Below are 9,506 nucleotides of genomic sequence, written 5' to 3'. Positions count from 1 at the left end.
GCGCCTAGCTGGGGTAAGGAGCTGGAAGAGGTGGTGACCAGGATGTGGAGGGTCCAAGAGGATTTTGCATGCTCGTCTTAGTTCTGGCAGTGTGCAAGTCCTCAAGGGTGGTTAGTGGGGTACCGACAATCTTTTCAGCAGTTTTGATTGTCCGTTGGAGTCAGTTTTTTTCCTTTTTTGTAGCAGCACCAAACCAGACTGTGATGGAAGAACACAGGACTGATTGGATGACCACTGTGTAGAACTGCCTCAACAGCTCCTGTGGCAGGCCATGCTTCCTCAGAAGCCGCATGAAGTACATCCTCTGCTGGGCCTTTTTGAGGATGGAGTTTATGTTGAACTCCCACTTCAGGTCCTGAGAGACTTTAATTCCCAGAATGGGCAGTTGGACAATGTGAGGGGCAGCTGTGGCGAAGGATGCCTGCTGAAGTCCACAATCATCTCGACAATCTTGAGCGTGTTCATCTCCAGGTTGTGTCGGCTGCACCACAGCTCCAGCCGCTCCACTTCCTGTCGATACGCAGACTCGTCACTGTCTTTGATGAGGCCGATGACTGTGGTGTCGTCTGTAAACTTCAGGAGTTTGACAGCATGGTGCGTTGATGTGCAGTCCGTGTAGAGAGAGAGAAGACCAGCGGAGAGAGGACACAACCTTGGGGCACCCCGGTGCTGGTAGTGCGTGTAGATGAGGTGGCCTCCCCTAGCCTCACCTGTTGTGTCCTGCCCGTCAGGAAGCTGTAAATCCACTGGCAAGATGGCAGGCGAGACGTTGAGCTGGAGAAGCTTGGAGGAGTTCAGGGATGATGGTGTTGAACGCAGAGCTGAAGTCCACAAACAGGATCCTCGCGTAGGTCCTCGTGCCATCGAGGTGTTCTATGATGAAGTGTAGTCGCATGTTGACTGCATCATCCGAAGATGATGCTCGGTAGGCAAACTGCAGAGGTTCCAGCAGGGGACCTGTGACACTCTTGAGGTGGCCCAGCACGAGCGTTCAAAAGGACTTCATGACCACAGATGTCAAGGTCGACAAGCCTGTCGTCATTCAGACCAGAGATCGCAGGTTTCTTGGGGACTGAGATGACGGTGGAGCATTTGAAACAGGACGGTACTTCGCAGTCCCAGAGAGCTATTGACGATCTGTGGGAAGACTGGAGGCGAGCTGGTCGGCGCAGACTTTGTGGCAGGATGGGGACAAGGTCTGGGCCTGCCACTTTGTTCATCTTTTGTTGTTTGAAGATGCGTCTCACATCCTGTTCGTGGATGGTCAACGCAGAAGTCAGAGGTGTGATGGTGGTCGGTGGTGCGGCTTGGGTGGGTGTGGGGTGTGAAAGCATCCTTTTCAAATCTGCAGTAGAAGGTGTTCAAGTCGTCGGCTCGTCTTTTATTGTTCTCAGCTTGGGGTTTGGTTGCTTGTAATTGGTTAGAGATTGTAATGCATGACAGACTGATTTAGAGTCGTTAGCGGTAAACTTTTTCTAACTTTACTGCATAGTTTCTCTTTGCAATGTTAATTTCTTTAGTCAGCTGGTTTCTAGCGCGATTATACAGGGCCCTATCCCCAGTTTGATATGCATCCTCTTTAGCCTGGCAAAGTTGTTTTAAGTTTGGGAGTGAACTACGGTTTGTTGTTATTGAATGTGCGAAATGACTGTTGGTACACACACCTCTTCACAGAAACTGATATTGGATGTGAAAAGTGTCCATATTCATCCAGGCGGCCAGCTGAATTTTCAAAAGACACTCCCCGTATGTCAAGGATACCGCCCATTAGAGGCTCACAAAGAAGCACGAGTAGGAGAGAGGAACAGGGAAAAAAACAAAGCAAAAAAAAAAGACATTATCATCAAAGATTTTGATCGTCGACGTCGTAATTAGTCGACTAATCGCGGCGCCCTATTTTAGATGATGCAATATTTTGACAGACAGGCATAGACACACACACACACAAAAAAGAAAAACACAACTCACCATCACATGCTGGAGATAATAGCTGTAATTAGTGGGAGCCCTGTGCTTGTTATTCTTCACTGAGCCTTGGCAATGCAGTTAGCCACCAAGTATGATGCGCTCAGTCCACTCACATTTGTTGATGTGGTGGCCTTCAGTAATTGCTTGAGTAGTTCTTTAACTACATCTTTTACTTTCAAAAACTAAAAAAAGGTTTATATTTTAATGCTTGTACCAGTTCTCCATGTGTCAAAGCAGTTTTGATAGCTGCATTGCTTCAGTTGAGATCCTGTCACCACACACTAGGTTTGGTGCGTGCGAATCATTAGTGATAAACTCATATTTTGAGACAGCCGACATTGTCTCTTAAATGGATTTTTTTTTCTTTGAAATTTTAGGCTCTTCTGTCTCCATATTTGGCCTTTTCAAATAAGCTCTTAACACGTTTGTTTTGCATTCATTTTGCTAACTTATGGGCTTACTTTTATCCCGTATCACAGGCGATTTGACACATGGCAGGCAGATACACCAGATTTTCAAAATAAAATTCCTTTCATATTCTGATGATCAATGAAATATTTTCAGTCTCTCTGTGCAGACCCAGTGGTTGGGGACCCCTGAGTTGGACAAAACAAGTACGGATGAATGAAATTTTGGGTACTCACTGGGGTCATGTTGCCCTGGGGTCTGCCATTGCTGGTAGTTGTTTCCCCAGCTCTGAGCACAGTACTGAGGACCACCTGGTGTACCACCACTGTAAAGACAGATACGATAACTTGAGTGGTTAAAATTCACCAGATTGTTTAATCCAGGGCTAAAACGTTAAGATTCCCACATTCAAGGGTTTACATACTGGGGTGCACCACCAGGAGGTCCAGCATTATAAGGGTTGGGGTTATAGGGGTTCAGGGAACCACCAGGGCCTCCTGGACCTGGACCACCACCCACGGGACATAATGGGGCCTGGATAAACAAAACACTTCCTTCATCAGTACATCCTTCAATGTGAGCCCATCTAGTCATTGGAAATCCAAAGAACACTTTAATGTACCTCAATCTTTTCTTCTATAAGCTGCTTTGCATAGTCTATCTGTTGCGGGGAACCTCTGATTATGAACATTTTGAAATTTGGGTCCCCGTCTGGTAGCGGCTGACGTGACATCTCCACAAATGCACCAGTCTGTTGGTTAATGGCTTTGACATTTTCCCCTCCTCTGCCAATCACAAGTCCACATTTGTGAGCAGGAACAGAGAAGGTCATCTCTCCTCCCGGAGGACCCCAGTTCCCCTGGCCTCTACCCCGTCCTCGTCCTCCAGGTGGCATCCCTGCACCAGGGGGGCCCTGTGGAACAAAAACTAAGTCAAACTGCTCAGGACCAAAAACCTGATTCAAAAAGGGATTCAATGATACCACTTCTTTTGAGTGGTATCACTCAAAAAGTACTTACATTTGAGTACTTGCAATACCCAGTACAGATACTTGATAATGGTATTTCTTGCAATTTTGATGAAAATTTGTTTTTACCAAATATTGGCCAAAAACTTTTCTTGAACATGGCATAAATTTCACTCAAAAAAACACTTGCGTAACAACTTGTCATTACTGACATTCCCACCAAACAGTCTTGCCACACATTCCGTTAAATGTAACGTAGAACACAACGCAATTTAAATGTCTCATTCTGAAAAAAGGTTCTCTCAGCTTACTGCATACTTACCCCCTGACCACCATCATCTCTGGTACGGATACTCTGGAGCAAGTCTGTGATGATGGAAGCAGCATGTTGACACTGGTCAGGAGGACCCGTAATGTGAGCTATTTTTTCAGGACCGGTGCCATCATCTAAAAGGTGAGTGTATAAACATTTAGTAAAATATAAAATAAAAGTGCTAGATGTGTAGTTAAAAAGCAAACAGTGAGAGAGCAGGAAAAAAAAACCAGACTTTGGAAGAAAAACACCAAGTATACGAAATCTGCATGAAAATATGCAACACGTGTTTTGAAGCGCACTCACCTGGTTTAAACTGTATCTTCACTCCAGCATCACTCTGGATCTTCTTAATCATCTCCCCACTTCGTCCAATTATGACCCCCACTGCATGGCGAGGAACAGCAATCTGTAGAAATGCCACAAATGTCTCAGAAATGACATCATTGTATTCCAGCACATTTCAAGATGACAGTGAAAAATAATACAAGTGTGTTGAGGAACAAGTGTTTTCCATTTAAACTATTTGTTGCGAGATAATTAGATTCAGTTCATCCAAATTTCAAGTCAAATCTCACTTACATCAATGCCGCCGCCACCACCACCACCACCACCTCCCATTCTTGAGCCATATTCATTCCTGTCACCAAAACCAGTGTGATCACGATCTCGTAGAATCTCATTGACCATCTCCTTGGCTTGCTGCAAAACAGCAGCCAACCAAATAAATGTCATGCAAAAACTCAAGAAACTGAAAGCATGTTTCTATGATCTAGGACTTTGAAGTACCTGCACTTTGAATGGGTCTCCAATGATGCGTAGTGGTTTATCTACATTTGGCGGCTGTGATGCATCTTGAATAAGGATCATTTTAACTCCAGCTCGTTCCTTCAAAGTTGCAAAAGAATGTTAGATGCATAGCTGAATAATTGAATAATAATAATAATAATAATAATAGAAATAATTGAATAACCCTAACCACGACACCAGAGAATCTCAAGCAGATCAATGCCGATGCACTTGGAGTAGAATTATGACTGAATAGCTGAGAGACTAAATATTTCAATACCATTCCAGCCAGAGACAATGTAATGATGAGCCAGTAGGTAGCCCTTAGTAGGTCCAGGCAAAAGAGTTGATTAATGCAAATATCTACAAGCTCTTGCCACAGGGTGAATGGCTAGCTGCTATACATTTTGTGACTTGTTAGGAAAGATGTGCATTTTATTATTTTTACAATGGTTAGCTTACTTTACACTTGTGTCATACATATATAACAAATATATCGCTGGGTCGGACGGAATCTTTGTATCTCCAAAACCATCACTTTTCAGGAAACAAAACTCATGTTTGTTGAGCCACTAACATTACATCAAAGACAGTAAGCCATTTTCAACCCTTTATATTAGTCAATTTGTAAAAATAACAGTAGCAACGTGACAAGATTTCCCAAATAATATGGTCTGTCAAAATGCTACGTTTGGTTGGAATGGCCACTTCAACCCAGGTACAACACCAAAAAACATTTCTAAATCAGATAATGGGTTCTGGAGAATTAAAGGTCTCATATTTTGCCTATTTAGACCTCCATAGGGGTTTTGAGGACCGGGGTTCAAATCCCAGCCCCGCCTGTGTGGAATTTGCATGTTCTCCCATGCCTGCGTGGGTTTTCTCCGGGTACTCCGGTTTCGTCCTACATCCCAAAAACATGCGTGGTAGGTTGATTGAAGACTAAATTCCCCGTATGTGTGAATGTGAGTGCGAATGGTTGTTTATGCAACAGTGGCCCAATGGTTAAGATCATCGCCTGCCACCGTGGGGGACCTAGGTTCAAGACCCCGACTGGACCATCCGCCAACATCCCCCGGACTCACGGCTGTGGTGTCCTTGAGCAAGACACTGATACCCCGAAATGCTCCCCGGGCGCTTCAGCTGCCCCCTGCTCCAGTGTGTTCCACTAACATGTGTATGTGTTCACTGTCATGGGTTAAATGCAGAGAACAAATTTTGTGTGCATGCATGCATGTTGATGACAATAAAAGGTAATTCTTCTTCTTCTTATGTGCCCTGCGATTGGCTGGCGACCAGTTAGGGTGTACCCCGCCTCTCGCCCGAAGATAGCCAGAACACCCACGACCCTAGTGAGGATGAGCGGTACAGAAAATGGATTGATGGATGGAATTCTTTAGAATGACTCTCTAACATGGACTTGTAAAAGTGGCAAAATCTGTGCCGTCTTTTAAATCACTTCCTAAAACACTTTTTTTAGACTTGCTTTCATGTGACGGGGGCATCTTCCCAATTTGTATCTACTAGTTTCTTGACTCATTTATTTTAATGATCAATATTTTTAGTGTAGCTCATCATTTCAGGTCTTTGTGAGTTTAAAAATATAACTTCCACATAAGCCTTCTTGGTCTCTGTTGCGTTTGTTGGGTTCCTGCCACTTGTGATATTGCCAATAACAGATCCACGTGGGGACAATAGTATTAATTTGTGAAAAATTAAGAAACTGAATTTGAACAGTTTTGGGTCCGATACCAGCGACATGCGTATCATGTTGGACCTTGGAAGTTCCAAAACATCTTCATAATAAAGGGAATTTTTATACTCCCCACACTTGAAATGAGATTAGTGCTTTCTGGCCATTTTACAAACCTGTAGCTGCTTAATGGTCTCTCCTCCTTTGCCTATAATAAGGCCAGCCTTGCCCGCAGGGATGACCATCTCCTGCATGGAACCAGTTTGTCCATTGGGGGAATCGTGTCCCCTTGATAGGATTTCATCTATGAGCATCTTCGCTTTCCTGAAACAAATGAAGCGCACCGTGATAAAAAGGAAAGTACTTTTGCACAGGTTTCATGCACAGACAAAATGACCTATAATCTCAAAAAAAAAAAAAAAAAAAAAAAAAAAAAAAAAAAAAAAAAAGTAAAATGCTTTAATATGCATACCAGGCCAGTATTTGGTCACATAAGGGGCTTTTCCACCAACCAGCCCAGGAACAAAAGATTCCTGTGGCCTCGTGTGGTTTGTGTTTCCATCACACTAATTAGTTCAGGGTAGCTTAAGCAAATGAGGCTGATGTTGCTCATTTCTGACACCTAGTAGATCGGAAAAAAAATGCTGGTGTTTCAAGCTGTCAATGTCTTATTTTATATCCCTCCATCCATTTTCCATACTGCTTAGCCTCACTTTAGAGAACCTTTTATTCACCATGTGCTATGATGTAATGTAATATTTAACTTGTTACAATATCACATTGTACAGTTTGTTTATATATGCATTCGGTTCCATTTTCCTTTGTTGTACTCTGCTGTCTTCAGCCAGGTTGGCATTGCAAATACCTTACCTAGATAAGGTTCAATAAATAAAAAAAATACAACCTCATGGATAGCTCTTAGCCAGTTTTTAAATACAAAAGTGTGAAGTATTTAGTATCTGTAAATGTGTTTGCATGAAAAAAAAAAAAAACAACAACACTATTTGCATTTATTTGTGAATGGTAGGTTTTTTGTTTTTGTTCCCTCCGCGACTGACTGGATTGGACCATCAGAGAGTCTCCATCGGCCAGCATCACACGCCCGCTTTGGCTTGGACCTCTGTTCGTTGGTGGGACTGAGTCGGCCAGCGGAGGCGGACCTCCCAGGCCGTCACGGGCTCTGTGGCGAACCTCCAAGGGGCGGACTATGCCACCAAGTCCGCCGCAGCAGCAGCTCGGCGAGCACAGAGTTTGTCCAGCCCGCTTCCTTGTCCATCAAGTGCAGCTCAGTTGGAAAACCTAAAGATCAGCGTTTGGGAAACTCGCGCCCCTCAACCCAGCCAAGGAAGCAAAGGTTGCTGCACTGGGAAAGCTCCTATAGAAGCACTACACGCATGCCAACCAACCGTTTGTCCTTGCAGGCCATGTCTGTAAGAGTCTTTGAATTACCTTTCCACAGTGAGTATTTGTGGGTTTAGAATTAGATGTATGCAAGTAATGCATATCCATGGCACACAACAGCAATGTAGTAAATGTATACTTTGCTGGAGAACAATCTGCTAGTTCTATCTGTCTCAGAGTCAAGAGGGAGGAGTCTTTTTCATAGTCTGTTAACACCTTTGTTACACTGATGCACCTTCAATCATCTTCTTTAACCAAATCCCATTACTTTACTCATTTCAGCAATGGGCAACATGTCACACAGCCAGAGCAGACTTAAAAGGTCAGATGACAAAGACGTTATGGGGTCAGTTAAAATTCATATTTATTCATTCCAGCAAGTTTTCAAATATTGTTTAGCTAAAAATTTGTTTTTTATGACGCATATCGAGTCCTGCCCGAACATACCCGAAGCTCAATACACCAGTTTGTGGTTACTCTATCCACCACAAGGGCTACCAGAAGTGACGTTTCAATTGAAAAACAGAGCGCACTACACTCTATACGCAATAGCGAGCATCGTGTTTGAATATGCGGAGGAGGATTTCGACGAACAGGAGCACCCAACTGAGCATCGTCAAACCGTACGTTTGAGCCGATCAGGTGGTCGGACCCTGACAGTGATGACAACGAGCAGCCAAGTAGCAGCTGTACAACAGGGGTGCCAATATTTTTTAACACCACTATATGCATTATATATTCATATATGTTTCAATGACACAGCACAAGCTTTTACATACGATCCAGTATTCCTATATATTGTGTTGCCTTACAACACGCTGCGCAGAAAGTCTTTGCCGTGTGTCTGTTGGCTTGTCAGAGGCAAAAGTCCAGACGACAGAACTGGAAAAAGTACTGCATGGGTCTTTTTTTTCCTACTCCCCAGTGCATAGTAACCATAACAGAGTCGTAGGTATCCATCCATCCATCCATCCATTTTCTGAGCCGCTTCTCCTCACTAGGGTCGCGTGCGTGCTGGAGCCTATCCCAGCTATCATCGGGCAGGAGGCGGGGAACACCCTGAACTGGTTGCCAGCCAATCGCAGGGCCCATACAAACAAATAACCATTCGCCCTCACATTCACACCTACGGTCAATGTAGAGTCTTCAATTAACCTACCATGCATGTTTTTGGGATGTGGGAGGAAACCGGAGTGCCCGGAGAAAACACAACGCAGTCACGGGGAGAACATGCAAACTCCACACAGGCGGGGCCGGGGATTGAACCCCGATCCTCAGAACTGTGAGGCAGGCGCTCTAACCAGTCGTCCACCGTTCCACGAGTCGTAGGTATACACAAGGAAATCCTCACCTCTTGACGGCGGAAAAATAGTTGGCACCGCAGCTGATTTCAGCCTCTGCCTCTGTATCCAATGCTTTCTTCTAAGTCTTTCTCAAAACATACGGGTTCGAAGTGATCAGCAGAGTGTGGAATGCTTGCTATGCACCCATAGCTAACCACGCTTCTTCCCGTCGATTGACTTTCCCCATCCACTGGTCACGTATTCCTTTTTCACTTGGAAAGCCCAAAAAAACTCTTGCCACTGCCTGAACCATTTGTACAACCAACTGCCACACAATAAACCTTAGTGACATCGCTAAATCATATGACAACAAATAAAGGACGGGAACAACAGCATGGAACAATAGCACACAACACCGAATGAACAGGCTGTTTGGCTCATTTGACGTCACAGCGCCAGAAAGAGACGAAGACCGGAATGCGCTGGATACAAAAAGCTGACGATGCATTCTGAATCATATTTATCGATTTAACTGCTGTATATCTGCTATATAATAACTTCGAAAAGGCACAAGTGGTTTATAAAGGGGCTCTAGAGTTAAATAATAATTTTTTTTTTTTAATCTTTGTCCTCTGACCTTTAAAAGGGCATGAGATTGTGCTTTCTCCAAGTCAAAACTATCAT

The 9,506-nt window shown here is 44.0% G+C and overlaps 1 protein-coding gene across 3 annotated transcripts in view; it reads right to left on the bottom strand.

Moving 5' to 3' along the window:
- Positions 1 to 9,506, bottom strand: part of khsrp (KH-type splicing regulatory protein) — a 31,269-nt gene that overhangs the window by 17,418 nt on the left and 4,345 nt on the right. For all 3 annotated transcript variants that reach the window (XM_061679231.1, XM_061679233.1, XM_061679232.1), the window contains 8 exons: positions 6,315 to 6,462; positions 4,446 to 4,544; positions 4,239 to 4,358; positions 3,963 to 4,065; positions 3,666 to 3,790; positions 2,999 to 3,289; positions 2,801 to 2,910; positions 2,613 to 2,701 (listed from right to left, as the gene is read on the bottom strand). In XM_061679231.1, the coding sequence (XP_061535215.1) occupies positions 2,613 to 2,701; positions 2,801 to 2,910; positions 2,999 to 3,289; positions 3,666 to 3,790; positions 3,963 to 4,065; positions 4,239 to 4,358; positions 4,446 to 4,544; positions 6,315 to 6,462 (1,085 nt within the window). The remainder of the gene's footprint in view (positions 1 to 2,612; positions 2,702 to 2,800; positions 2,911 to 2,998; positions 3,290 to 3,665; positions 3,791 to 3,962; positions 4,066 to 4,238; positions 4,359 to 4,445; positions 4,545 to 6,314; positions 6,463 to 9,506) is intronic.

The sequence above is a fragment of the Phycodurus eques genome, chromosome 6 (assembly GCF_024500275.1).
Source record: "Phycodurus eques isolate BA_2022a chromosome 6, UOR_Pequ_1.1, whole genome shotgun sequence".
Lineage (NCBI taxonomy): Eukaryota > Metazoa > Chordata > Actinopteri > Syngnathiformes > Syngnathidae > Phycodurus > Phycodurus eques.
This window is presented reverse-complemented; position numbering and strand designations above follow the sequence as displayed.